This window comes from Lissotriton helveticus, chromosome 6 (genome assembly GCF_964261635.1).
Source record: "Lissotriton helveticus chromosome 6, aLisHel1.1, whole genome shotgun sequence".
Lineage (NCBI taxonomy): Eukaryota > Metazoa > Chordata > Amphibia > Caudata > Salamandridae > Lissotriton > Lissotriton helveticus.
The window spans coordinates 995315550-995330268 of NC_136067.1; the positions used below are offsets into that span (position 1 = coordinate 995315550).

Sequence of the window (14719 nt, forward strand, 5' to 3'; positions counted from 1 at the left end):
CAAGCCACTGTGGGCCAGGTTGTACTAAAAACTCTGTTTCAAACAACTGCAACAGTTACTGGTGGTCGCCGCTAGGTGTGGGTACTGCTATACAATCTATACACGGTGTGTAATCTGCAGCTCATATGCCTCAAACGGAAAATGCTACTTACCAGCACTGTTCCCTCTAGGCCGCGCGCGCGCACCTTCCCTGACGTCAGCGCGCACCACCTAGCGTGGAGCGCGCACACAGGCCGTCGCAAGAGATTCGCGCCGCCCGCCGCTTTTAAAAAGCGAGTGGCGCGAACATGATATGCGGCACTTTTCCAGTGGTGGCGGCGGTGCGGGCGTGAGGAGTTGCAGGTAAGGAGCGGGAGGCGGGGGGAACTGGTGGTTATTGTGGGGATTATGGCAGTGTGGGAGCAGGAGAATTGGCTTGTCAGGGATTTGAGTATTCTCGATAGCCTTCTTAAAAAGCCTTGTCACAAGATTAAAAGCTTTTCCAGTTACTGTCTTGGGAAATTTGGCTGACGGAAATGACTCGAGAGCCTTGTTTTAGTGCATGCCCCTACTGCGAGTCCTACTGTGCTTGTTTAATAAGGAAAACTAGGCATCCAGAGAGGTGTATCCTGTTCGCCATGCTTGAGTGTCTAGCAGCAGGGGCGCTGGCAATCTGGTGTTTTCCTTTTCTAATTCTCGCTCCACAATGCCGGTGATTGCTTTCGCCGAGAGATGCATAGGGGTTTGGAGACATTTAATTACGGGTCAGCACAAAATCTTTAGGTTCTGTTTTGCCTTCTGCCACGCCGCTTGAATTAAAAATCATCGTCTGCAAATTGGTCGGTGCGTTGAGGAAAACAAGGCGCTTGGAAGACACGCCGTGTACACTTCTAATACATAATTGACTGGACTATTATTATGACCACGAATGTACCTTGCAAGAAATGATAACATACTGCAGACAAGGAAAACTTGTTTCTTTTCGGTATTCACTGACTATTTCTCAGGACAGGAAGGCACAAAAAAACGAGTGATGCACAGGTCAGAAAGGCACAAAAAACGAGTGAGGCACAGGACAGAAAGGCACAAAAAACGAGTGATGCACAGGTCAGAAAGGCACAAAAAACGAGTGAGGCACAGGACAGAAAGGCACAAAAAACGAGTGAGGCACAGGACGGAAAGGCACAAAAAACGAGTGATGCACAGGTCAGAAAGGCACAAAAAACGAGTGAGACACAGGACAGAAAGGCACACAAAACGAGTGGGGCAGAGGCCAGAAGGGCAGAAAAAACGAGTGAGACACAGGACAGAAGGGTACAAAAAACGAGTGAGATACAGGGCATAAAGGCACAAAAAACGAGTGGGGCACAGGACAGAAAGGCACAAAAAACGAGTGGGCAGAAGGGCACCAAAAACGAGTTGGACACAGGACAGAAAGGCACAACAAGCATTGGAAATGCAATAGGTCTCGCATTAGAGAAGTTGGAGCTATTGGTCTTGTAAACGACAAATATTTTATTTATGTGTTGGTTTTTAAAATAGCTAAATGGATAGCTTTGTCATTTGCAATGCCAATAGTTATAACTTTCGCGAATGTGACACCTATAGCATTTGGAATGCAACATGTTTTGTATTTACAAGACTTAGATGGCAGCTCTGGTCGTTAGGCCACATCTCTAGAGAGCACGAAAGTGCAGCAGGGGAGAGAAGCACAGAGAGGGAGTAGAGAGTGCAGCAAGGAAGAGAAGCATGGAGAGGGAGCCCAAGAGTGAAGCAAGGGTGAGATGCACGGACAGGGAGCCTGAGAGTGCAGCAGGGGACAGAAGCATGGAGAGGGAGACCGAGTGTATCCGGGGCGAGAAGTACGGACAGGGAGCCCAAGAGAGAAGCAGGAGAGGGAGTTTGAGATTATAGAAAGGGAGAGAGTTGAGCATAGAAAGGGAGAAGATGAGTTTGGGAGAGAGGCATGAGAGGTGGAAGGCAGAGCAATGGAGATAGACCTGGGAAAGGAGTAACCATGGGGGAGATGAAGATGAGAGCAACAGGGAAAAACTAGTGGTGTTGACTAATGCCGAAATGGTATAAATGATGCTGTGTTAGTGCTCATTGACAATCGTGTGTACCTTGAGGAGAGATGGGAGAGGGGAGGGGAAAGAAGGGAGAGTGAGGAAAGAGGGGAGAAAGGTAGGAGAGTGTGGTGAGAGAGGAGAGAGGGTAGAGGAGAGAGTGGTGGGAGATGGTAGAGGGGAGGGGAGAGGGGAGAGGGGGGCGAGAGAGAGGAGAGAGAGGAGACAGGAGAGAGTAGAGTTGTGAGAGGGGAGAGTGGTGAGAGGGAGGGTAGAGTGGGGATAGAGGGGGAGGGGAAAGTGATGGGAGAGTGAAGAGTGAGGGGAAAAAGAGAAGGGAGGGGAGAGTGATGGTGAGAGGGGAGAGTGGTGAGAGTGCATACTGGTGAGGTGGGATGCGAGAAGATAGTTGTTATAGGGGAGAGTGGTGAGGGGAGAGTAACAAGACGGAGGGCATTGCTGTGAGGAGGGGGGAGGAGAAATGCGACACGGCCGCAGCGCGGGGCTGAGCGGCGAGAGTGCCATTTGGCGCCGCAGACACGCGCGGTTTGGTTCCTGGCGCACATAGCCATGGTTGCAGCGCACAGAGACCCTCCACTGCCGCACACAGAGGAAAAAAATTAGAGGGAACTTTGCTTACCAGTATGCATCTGTTCTTGGCATGTAGAGCTGCAGAGTTACACACGCCCACCCGCCTCCGCGGCTACCTTTATCTGTTCCAGTATTATCTTATTTAGATACAAATCACATGGACATCACTACTTCTTGTACAGCTCCAACACTTCCCTAATGGTGAAAAACAATCTGGGGATGGAGCCGATGCCCATGCGCAGTATTATCCAAAGGAGGAGTCGCCTATCCCGTGACTTCCAAAGACTTTTCTACAACAAAACAAACTGCAAACTGCAAACATCCGGGCCCAACACTAGGTGGCCATCTATGCACAGTGTGTAACTCTGCAGCTCTACATGCCAAGAACAGATGCATATTGGTAAGTAGCATTTTCCTTCTTGTATCACGCTGCAAGTTATGCCACAGATTCTGAGAATTGGTGTCTAGTGTCACCAGTAGCTCGAAATTTGGAAATCTCACATGTATATAATTAGCTCTAGATTGACTAAGGATCATATATAATGTTTTTTCTTTGATTTTCAAAATTGTTTACTTGTTCAGAAGCCATTCTGGTAACGAAAAATGTAAGATTTGAAATCCTCTGTTTCTGGTTGTTATTTAATTTGAAAAACATAAATAAAAAGGCGTTAACAAAAATGTAGCATTTTCCCATATACTTGCTGTCTGAAGGTAAACAAATGCCACACTCTATATTGCTTCCTACGGCAGGCGAAGAGACAGTTTCTCCTTTCCAGTGTGCTCCTTGTTGTCATACTACATGGCTGGATCAGCATAAATTGTTCTTGCTTAATTGGCGTGATGTGCCTATAGACTAGTAAAGTATTAGGTGTACTCTATGCATTCGTTTTGTCTTTTACGCTTACGCCATGTAGCTAGGTTATGTCTGTTTCTACATACGGATGTAAAATTAAGTTTTAATCTATATTTTCCCCCTTTTTCCTCAGCAGTACCAGGATACAAATATGCAAGGCGTGGTGTATGAACTAAACTGTTACATCGAGCAGAGGTTAGATGCTGGTGGGGACAACAAACTTCTCCTCTATGAGCTGGGCGACATCATAAAAACAGGTGAGGAAGGGTTGTTCAGTGCAGGGCTCAACAATGCTTTTCTTCTTTGGGGTAAGAGTGCTGCTTTGATTTATTCTAACTTCGGTTTATCCCTCTTGTTAACAGCCAACACATGAATTAGCAGAGTCTGTTTTGACCCCGATGGGGTCAGTCCTTGCTCAAACCTCTTGCTTCGTCATTAAAATAGAAGCCATCTTGCATTTGTTAGATCTGCATGGCTGGATTGTATTAACCGATATGGCCAAATTTGAATGCATCTCCCTTGATGTGCTTTGTATAAATAGCTTGATGGCAACAAATACATTGCTATTAAGCTATTATCCATTAGATATCAGGTTCTCTACTACCTCAAACTATCACCAGACCAGAAGTATGTTATGTATATGTTTACATTTCTGTTAATAGATAACCAGAAACTTAAGCAGATGAATAATTTAAGAGGCTACATTTCAGGATTTCAAATAGATAAATAGTAAATGAAACAGCTATATATCAACGCGAAATGCAATAATGCAGGTGCTCACTCTGGACATTAAATTCTCTACTTCATACATAGAAAATGCATTCTTGTATTCAGTGGTGGTAATTAGATATACACTTACTTCAGGAGTCAATTGTGAAATAAATCTCTTGGCACTCTTACCCAGCGTGTCAAGTGATTGTTTCGTGAATAGTGCGGAGCAGGATCGGAGTGGATATATATATATATATATATATATATATATATTCACTGAAAAAACCATACGTTATAGACCATATATAGTTAGGAATTAGCATTTAAAAAACCTTATTTTACTCACACAAAACCATTGAAATTCCATATATAGTTAGTTGCACTAACTATATATCGCGCACCCGCAATCCACTGCTGATCATGTCACATATTACATCATTCATGACATGGTCAGTGACATCACTGATGACATCACTGATGACATCTCAAATGACATCACTGATGACATCACTGATGACATCTCAAATGACATCACTGATGACATCTCAAATGACATCACTGATGACTACATCCAGTGACTGTATAATTCTGTAAAGTTAAAATATGTCTTACATATTGAAGAATGAGTGGATGTATAAGTGTCTTGATGAAGGATTTAGTAGGGGCATGGCTGACTGTATGAGTGACTGATTAAATGTGTCTCACTGAGTGCATGGGTTAGTGACTAAACTGTCTTAATTTGTGCATCATTATGTCTGTTGTTCTGTAAACTGCTGCATGTGTTGATCATTAGCTATATGATTAACTGTATGGGTTATTGATTGGTTGCCCAAGCATTTGTATGGGAGACTGAGTGTGTGTGTGGGTGGCTGGGAGGTGTATGACTCTCTGCATAGATGTGTGAGCAGTTGATTGACTAGATGTATGGGTTCAAAAGTGCATGTGGAAACAGCTGTATGGGCGGTTGACTGTGTGCATGAGTGTATTGGTGAGTGAATGGATATCTCAGTGCTACATGTCAAAGTAAGTACATATGTAAAACACAGTACATGTGAGAGTTGACATATATAAATAACTGTGCATAAGAGCCAGTGAATGTGTGAGTGGCTGTATGGATCATTGTGAACTTGTATCCAGGATTGTATAAGTGAGTAAATATGTTTTAGTATATGTTTGAATAAGTAAGGTGTGTATAACTGTATAGTTGAGGAAATGGAGGTGTGATTGATTCTTTGCATGACTGACTAAGTGTCTGAGTAACTCCATGGATGAGTGACAGTCTATGAGTGTCTGTTTACACTGAGTGTATCTAAGGTTATATTAGAGTCTGAAGAGGTTCATCGTAGTATCACATGAATGATGTCATCAGTGATGTCATCAGTGATGTCATTTGAGATGTCATCAGTGATGTCATTTGAGATGTCATCAGTGATGTCATCAGTGATGTCACTGACCATGTCATGAATGATGTAATATGTGACATGATCAGCAGTGGATTGCGGGTGCGCGATATATAGTTAGTGCAACTAACTATATATGGAATTTCAATGGTTTTGTGTGAGTAAAATAAGGTTTTTTAAATGCTAATTCCTAACTATATATGGTCTATAACCTATGGTTTTTTTCAGTGAATTTTCAAGGTTTTGTAAATGCTAATTCCTAACTATATATGGTCTATAACCTATGGTTTTTTCAGTGAATTTCAATGGTTTTTTAATAGCAAATATCATAAGCTGTCGAATGTCAAGTACGTGGTAAGTGAAAACATTTTCGTGTTTATGCACACTGATCTGCTTTGAATGGTGCCCCCCCTCATTTCTATTAGGAGTACTCTCTCTTTGCAGATAGTGAAAGGTAGTTAACGCAGGCCTTTGCCCCCGTTGTAATCCGTCGTGCCTGCTTCTCTCTCCATTTGATTGATTGTTATCCAAGTATTTACTGTTTTAGAATTAGTTCTCTTTGGTTCATTCTCTATTTACAAACAAACACAGAGTCGCAATACTCTGTTTAGTCTTTGCAGATAACGAAAAATCGTGTAAAAAAAAAAGAAAAGGAATCGAGCAAAATCAGTAGGCCACTAATGGGATCTCTTTTTGACCTCGCTAAAATAGAAACATTAGGAACAACCCCTCATGACAAATACAAAACTAGTGCGATGAACTGAACTCCACACAATGATGGCTGCAAAACAGCTCGGCTCCGCCACCCACCCCGCCCAAAATAACGATAAAGAGCGGCTGCCATGATTGGTTGCGGAATGGCCACGACGGAGCTACGAAATGGTGCTGCTCTCATGCTAACCCCAGCTTCAGTCTGAAACATCCAGAAACACTGTAGACTACCAATTCGATCAGTTCCGGTAGCGCCCCAATGTAACCCGGTAGAGAAGAACTAGCCCTCCCCTCTTTGACTGATGGTTCTTGTTGCCTGTCCCTTCTGTTGTCATTTAACAGAACTATTTAGCCTGCTGAAAGGGGTTGTGTTCCGACCGCTGGTTGGTGGAGACATTTTGACTATATTCTGGACCTGCGTTGTCGCGTAATGCGTCATATGACGCGCCGCGTTAGCGCATCCGGAAGTCATCCGGGGCGCGCAGCGCGTAACGTAAGCATAACAAGTCATGTGACTTGTTAATAAAACTTTTCATTGGTTCATTTTACTTTTCTTATTGTAATTATGAAAGGCTTGGTCATATGACCTAAAAAGTACGCTTTTCATTACTTCCGAACATTATTTTTTCTTAAATATATGTTATAATGTTCCAGGCTAATGTACTTTCCCGGAAATTTTACAACTGTCCTGCAAGTAAAATATATTCTTTTTTCGAGAAAAAGAGCGTTTCTTCGTCCCATGACGGAGCCGTTGAGCAAAAGAGGGTCGACCTGCTGTCTTAGTCGCCGATACGCCTGAATATGAGATTCTTATCGATCACTTTATGTTGCAGGAATAGAAAACACAACAGCCCTTGACCATTTATCTTTACTGCGTTCCTTCGTATATTACCTTTTACCCTTCATGTAATTGGTCTGCTTTATTTCACTTGCCTTTTAATGATTCTAAAACAGTGACTATTATTAAAAACTTTACCAATGTATATACTACTACCATGTTTTCTTTTAAAAACCTTTATTGTGAAAATTTCATTATACAAATACGAGCCTATAACCACGTGGGCCTGCCACGGAGCAAACTGTAATCGTATATGATGAATAGACATTTACACTGTAGAGGAACGTAACGGGCGGGCCATTAGGTTGCAAGAACTAAGGTGTCTAACAGTTACGGAATCGGTGGACGTACATTTTATAATTAAAATACGACAGGGCCAGTTACAATAAAATTATCTAGATATACATTTGCGGGCAAGTACCATGGGTGACGTTAATTCGAACTTTCAACAGTACAGTAATCAATAACACATCAGAACTTAATATCAATAGGGATGTCGAAATATTCAATCAATTCTCGTCCCCGCCCGCCATGTGCTTCAAAACTGCATACGTATCTCGTGATTTCAAGGTTCTGCAACCAGTACACAACAAGGAGTTACGAGTCCCATTTATTCCGGCGCCATTTTGGGCGAGGACGGGCAGGTCCAGGATATAGTCAAAATGTCTCTACCAACCATCGACTATGATGATGTTCATATGCTGTATTTATTACAGTAACACTCATCTGTCCACATGAAATTAATTTGCCACAATCTAAACATGTCATTTTAATCTTTCCAAAGTTCTTCTAAATATTTGGGACCGTTTCCCTTGCCTCTGAAGCTCTCAGTGCCACTTCTTTGATGAATGTACTAGCAGGTCAGGGGTTCTCCTCCAAATCTCTCTTTTATGCAGCACTATAATTAATTGGTGCCACCTCTCCATATGACGATGCATGGTATAGTTACCACAACTATATTTTTTTTCGGTTCCTCTGGAGAGTTCATCGTGGCAGATGAAGCGTGTAACGTACCGGGCATTTACCTTTTTTTGCATGTACAGGAAAGGAAAAAAAAATCGAGCGTCCGAGTTCTAAGGTGTCCCAGGGCCATTTTAGTGGACCAGGCCCAAATCCAAAGAACAGGCCGCCATTTTGAGAGTCCTCTTGCATCCGCCTGTCGCTGTAGCATCAAGAGCAGCCGAAACTCAGCTGAATGGCAACTGAAACGGTAAAGGGGCGCCCCACTACAGCAGACGAGCCTCCACCTAGGAAGGCCCATTCACGCCGCCTCCCCCCCCCCCCCCCACCTTCGGGCACCCCACGCCGTTATTCGGAGCAGTATTGTAGGATGGCCACACCAGTGCGGCAACTTGCTAGACATCACCTCGGTGGTAACCGAATCTCAACGCCTTGTGGTGTCTTCTATTCAGAAAACATTGTTATGCTGCCTTCGACCTATTCGCCGCAAGTGCGCACACAACTCAACTGCATAGCTTGCTAGACACCACCTCGGTGCCATCCGGATCTTGGAATGTCAGCGCCTTTTGGTGTCTTCTCTTCAGAAAATATTGTTGCGCTGCCTTTGGCCCCATTCGCACATCAGTCCGCTACTGACGCCATCTCACAGGCTAATGGGGCGCCCCACGCCGACTTTCAGCATTGTAGGATGACCACACCAGTACAGCAACTTGCTAGACATCACCTCGGTGCCATCCGGATCTCGGCGCCCCACTGCAGATGAAGTGCCTCTCAACTATGAAACCACCACGGTGACATCCGGATCTTGGCGCGTTGTGCTGCCTTCGGCCTATTCGCACATCGGTCCGCTACTGACGCCATCTCACAGGCTAATGGGGCGCCCCACGCCGAGTTTCAGCATTGTAGGATGACCACACCAGTACAGCAACTTGCTAGACATCACCTCGGTGCCATCCGAATCTTGGCATCTCAACGCCTAGTGGTATCTTCCATACAGAAAATATTGTTACGCTGCCTTTGGCCCCATTCGCACATCAGTCCGCAACTTAGACATCACCTCGGTGCCATCCGGATCTTGGCATCTCAGCGCCTTGTGGTGTCAGTCAGAAAATATTGTTGCCCTGCCTTTGGCCCCATTCGCACATCGGTCCGCTACTGACGCCATCTCACAGGCCAACGGGGCGCCCCACGCCGACTTTCAACATTGTAGGATGGCCACAGAAGTGCGACAACTTACTAGACACCACCTCGGTGCCATCCGGATCTTGGCGCGTTGTGCTGCCTTCGGCCTATTCGCACATCGGTCCGCTACTGACGCAAACTCACAGGCCAACGGGGCGCCCCACGCCGACTTTCAGCATTGTAGGAAGGCCACACCAGTGCGGCAACTTGCTACACACCACCTCGGTGCCATCCGGATCTTGGCATCTCAGCGCCTAGTGGTGTCTTCTATTCCGAAAATATTGTTGCGCTGCCTTCGGCCCCATTCACACATCGGTCCGCTACTGACGCCATCTCACAGGCCAACGGGGCGCCCCACGCCGACTTTCAGCATTGTAGGATGGCCACACCAGTGCGGCAACTTACTAGACACCACCTCGGTGCCATCCGGATCTTGGCGCGTTGTGCTGCCTTCGGCCTATTCGCACATCGGTCCGCTACTGACGCAAACTCACAGGCCAACGGGGCGCCCCACGCCGACTTTCAGCATTGTTGGATGGCCACACCAGTGCGGCAACTTACTAGACACCACCTCGGTGCCATCCGGATCTTGGCGCGTTGTGCTGCCTTCGGCCTATTCGCACATCGGTCCGCTACTGACGCAAACTCACAGGCCAACGGGGCGCCCCACGCCGACTTTCAGCATTGTAGGATGGCCACACCAGTGCTGCAACTTGCTGGACACCACCTCGGTGCCATCCGGATCTTGGCACGTTGTATTGCCTTCGGCCTATTCGCACATCGGTCCGCTACTGACGCCGCCTCACGTGCCAACGTATTTTCTCCGCATTTTATACCCTATGCCGCATAACAGGTCATGTGACTTGTTTATAAAACTTTTCATTGGTTCATTTTACTTTTGGTTTCCTAATGATGGAAGGCTTGATCATATGACCTAAAAACAACACTTTTCATTGGATGAAAACTTTTTTTTTTCCCAAACGATGAAAGCCCCACCTTGTTTCTGGATGTTTCAGACTGAAGCTGGCGCCAGCATGAGAGCACCACCATCTCGTAGCTCCGTCGTGGTCATTCCGCGAGCAATCATGGCAGCCGCTCCCCACCAGAAGCCTGCAGGAGTCGGGGCACCCAAAACTTTTGATGAATTCTCAAGGCGGAGGGGACGCTTTCGAGAATGGGGTCCAAGACCTAGCAGACAAGCGTCCGATTTCCAAGGTGTCCCAGGGCCATTTCAGTGGACCAGGCCCAAAAAGGAAAGAGCCTGCCGCCATTTTGAGAGTCCTGTGACAGCCGCCTATCGCTGCACCGCAAGAGTGGGCGCAACTCAGCTGAATTGCGGCTTTTGACACAGTGGACCAAAAACGGACGGAATGGCAACTAAAACGGTAAAGGGGCGCCTCACTACAACAGATGACACTCCACCTGGAGAGGCCCGTTCACGCCGCCTCCCCCGAGGCGCCCCACGCCGTTATTCGGAGCAGCATTGTAGGATACCAAAACCAGTGCGGCAACTTACTGGACATCACCTTGGTGCCATCGTTCTGCTGCCTTGGAACTATTCGCACAACAGTTTGCTACTGATGACCCACCCCCGCGACGCCCCACGCCGTTATTTGCTGGGTGGCAACTTACTAGACATCACTTTCGTGTCATCTAGATTTCAGCGCGTTCTGCTGCCTTGGAACCATTCGCACAACAGTTTGCTACTGATGACCCACCCCCCGCGACGCCCCACGCCGGAAATCTGGACGTTGTGCTGCGTTGGGACTATTCGCACAGCCGACCGCTACTTCGTTGTTTTTCCCTAAAATGTTTATATGTTATTACTATTTTTGTTTTCTTGTATATATTTATAAATTATTAAAGTTTTATAATCTTACTACTTTGTCGGAGTGCTATATATTTTTAATGTGACACATAATTGTAAAAACTTTGATGTACAAAGAGTCATCCCTGGAATCTTCCGCTTCAGGCTCGGTCCCCTCCCCAATCACAATACAGGATGGTTTTCAGATAATAGCAACGCTTCTGCTGTGACGGATCTCAACGAGTGTGGGCCTTGATCTACTATAACTCCTTTGAAGAGGGGTGATTCTTTACAGCTGTGGCCATAAACTACATCTGCAGGGCTAGCTGATACCCTAGGACCAGCCTGGACAATCGGACACAGAGGAAAAGGAGTGTCAGAGGGTGCGGTAGTGAATAGGGCGAAAGGGAGGTGTCGGGCGGGCACAGGGTGTGATTCTCAGGGAAGAGCAGCGCAGATGGGGGGAGGTTTATTACCCATGCATAAGACAGAGAGAGGGGGTGACCACTGCCTGGGGGAGATGCTTGCGAGGGTGGGGAGCCATGCTAAGGATCGACAGCGTGCACAGAGTGGGTCTGGTCAAGGCATCTAAAATGGCTGCCGTGCACGACAAAAGTGTGGCATTTGAAAAAAGACAAGATGGCGCAGACAATGTTTTTCAACACTTCCTGATTTCCTTCGAATCGAACGTTAACAGACGTTGGGGCATATTACCAAAGTTAAGCGATATTTATCCCTAACGATGCTTAGCAACGATTTTTTTACCGTCAGAAATTATCGCAGATAAACCTTGCTATTATCAAGGTTTATCGCAAATACGATAAACGACCGCAATGCATTAATATCGCTGAAAACTCAGCGATATTCATGCATTACCGAGCTAATGCTCTTAGCCATGTTATCCACCTCCCATTGGATAACATGGCTAAGAACTGCTCAGGGCAGGTGCTAGCTTTTGGAGATATTCGCGCTTATCTCGAATATTTCCAAAAGTTGATAATAGGAGATAGCGATGTTAGCGACTGTTTCCAGTCGCTAACATCTTGGCATGCCCACTTTGCATGTCATTAGTGATAAATATCACTCACATGCCAAGTGGGGCCCAAGATGGTCGCTATCTCCTACTAGCCGTCGCTAACTGGTGTTAGCAACAGCTAGGTAATACAGATATAATTTTATCTCCGCGAAGCGGAGCGCTGTTACAGATATATATCTTGTTTTTGAACGTTAATTTCTCAAAATGCACTGAAGCACATATATTGAGACCTAGCAAAGGCACATCGGGCTACCAGTCCCTAATATTTTACCAAGCTTCGTGCAAATCCATTCAGCCGTTCGATTATTATTATTATTTTTTTTTTTTGCCCCGCGGGGCCCTTTTAAAACCTCCACATCAAACCTAGGGGGTCAGCGAGGATCTACTATGCCCCCTTATGGTCATTTGCCCCTTCGCTTTGGCCTCCTCTTGTCTCTCGATCCTACCGAGAGACAAGATGGCGGCCGCTACGGACTGTTTGGAATGTTTACAGACACCGGAGAGCCAATCAGCTTCGCTTCGCAAAGCTCCGTAACGCAAAAAGTACGCGAAGCGGTGCGCTGTTACAGATATATATCTTTTTTTGAACGTTAATTTCTCAAAATCCACTGGAGCACATATATTGAGATCTAGCAAAGGCACATCGGGCTACCAGTCCCTACAATTTTGCCAAGTTTCGTGCAAATCTATTCAGCTGTTCGATTATTATTATTATTATTATTATTATTATTTTTTTTTGCCCCGCGGGGCCCTTTTAAAACCTCCACATCAAACCTAAACGGTCAGGGAGGATCTACTATGCCCCCTTATGGTCATTTGCCCCTTCGGTTTGGCCTCCGCTTGTCTCTCGATCCTACCGAGAGACAAGATGGCGGCCGCTACGGACTGTTTGGAATGTTTACAGACGCCGGAGAACCAATCAGCTTCGCTTCACAAAGCTCCGTTGCGCGAAAAGTACGCGAACTGGAGCGCTGCCCGGTCCGCTGTTACAGATATATATCTATTTTTAAACTTTAATTTCTCAAAATCCACTGGAGCACATATATTGAGACCTACAAAAGGCACATCGGGCTACTAGTCTCTACAATTTTGCCAAGTTTCGTGCAAATCCATTCAGCCGTTCGGGCTAAAAGTGAGGCCAACCGCCCTATGGAAAACTCAATGTTAAAAACACGTTTTGGGACCCCCCTTTTTTCTCGACCCCCCCCTGGACGAACCCCCCCCAATTTTCAGGGGCTGCTCAGAAACAAAATGTGCCATTTTCCTGAAAATTTCAGCCAATTCCGTCCACAAACGCCAAAGTTATTAGACATAGAATTTTCAAAAAACCCATAGAGAAAAAATCCTAACTATATATACCTACTGGCAACCGCCAGTAGATAAAATATATATATATATATATATATATATATATATATATATATATATATATATATATATATATATATCTCGAAGTCAGAGTCACAGGGTAAACACACTCTCAGAAGCAGCCTGCTTCTGAGAGTGTGTTTACCCTGTGACTCTGACTTCGATTAGACTTCCGGCTTGCTCGACCGGAGCACACACCACCTCCCTAGGGGCCTCCGGCACCCCGTAGAGCACCTTCCTGGAACATATATATATATATATATATATATATATATATATATATCTGAAAAAAAGGTTACATATTTCACTCTTACAAAACCGTAGAAATTCAGCAGTTATAGTTACTTGAGCTAACTATAACTTACGCCCTGCAGTGCACCGCTTATGAGCTCACATATTACATCACTCATGACATCTGAAATGACCTAACTGATGACATTACTAATGACATTAAGGGAGTGTGTTTTTTAAGAATGTGAGTCTTAAACATTTATATTAAGTTACTACTAAAGGTTTTACTATGAAACAAGGTGTACTACTACTGAGTGATAATACTTTTAACATATAATATGTGATGTCTGTGTTTGCCTGTGTGTGAGTGGCTATATGGGTGTGTAAGTGCCTGTAAAAGCAGATCCCCCAGGATATAGCGGCATAAAAGTGCAAATTTTTTGTGGCACAACAATGTAAATTTAGCGACGCAAAAATGTAAATTTAGCGGCATTATTGCGGCACTTTATTTTACTCGTAATCATTCCTTTTCAGCCCTAAATCAATGGAACCTGTTTTAGCATAGTATTCCTCTTTGAAATAGGCATGTTTAAAGTTTCTGCAGCTCTACGGAAGCACAGCTCCAATCTACTAACCTTGTGGGAGGGGGCGTATTTCTCCCTGGGTGCAGTGGCACAGCTCCCCTTTGCTCCCTGGGTGCAGTCACACAGACCCCCATCGCTCCCTGGGTGCAGAGGTACAGCCTCCTCCAGCCTCCTCCTGTGTTGCATGCACTGACTCACTTTTATGGGTAGGGCTGACACCGCAGACATCTTGCAATAATCATCCTTCAGAACCAGGTTCCCCAGTTCCAAATTCAGTAGCTCTGACCATGGTGTCACATCCTCTCCCCCACTAAACACCATACCGCCCACTGAGAGAAACTCGCACTGCCTCAACTATAACCCATTTGTGCCCGCTATAAACACCTGGAAGCGGCTCAATTT

At 45.4% G+C, this 14719-nt stretch overlaps 1 protein-coding gene across 8 annotated transcripts in view; it reads left to right on the plus strand.

Annotated features, from left to right (window-relative positions):
* Positions 1 to 14719, plus strand: part of PDE10A (phosphodiesterase 10A) — a 1305213-nt gene that overhangs the window by 430566 nt on the left and 859928 nt on the right. For all 8 annotated transcript variants that reach the window (XM_078648625.1, XM_078648626.1, XM_078648627.1 and 5 more), the window contains one exon: positions 3626 to 3746. In XM_078648625.1, the coding sequence (XP_078504751.1) occupies positions 3626 to 3746 (121 nt within the window). The remainder of the gene's footprint in view (positions 1 to 3625; positions 3747 to 14719) is intronic.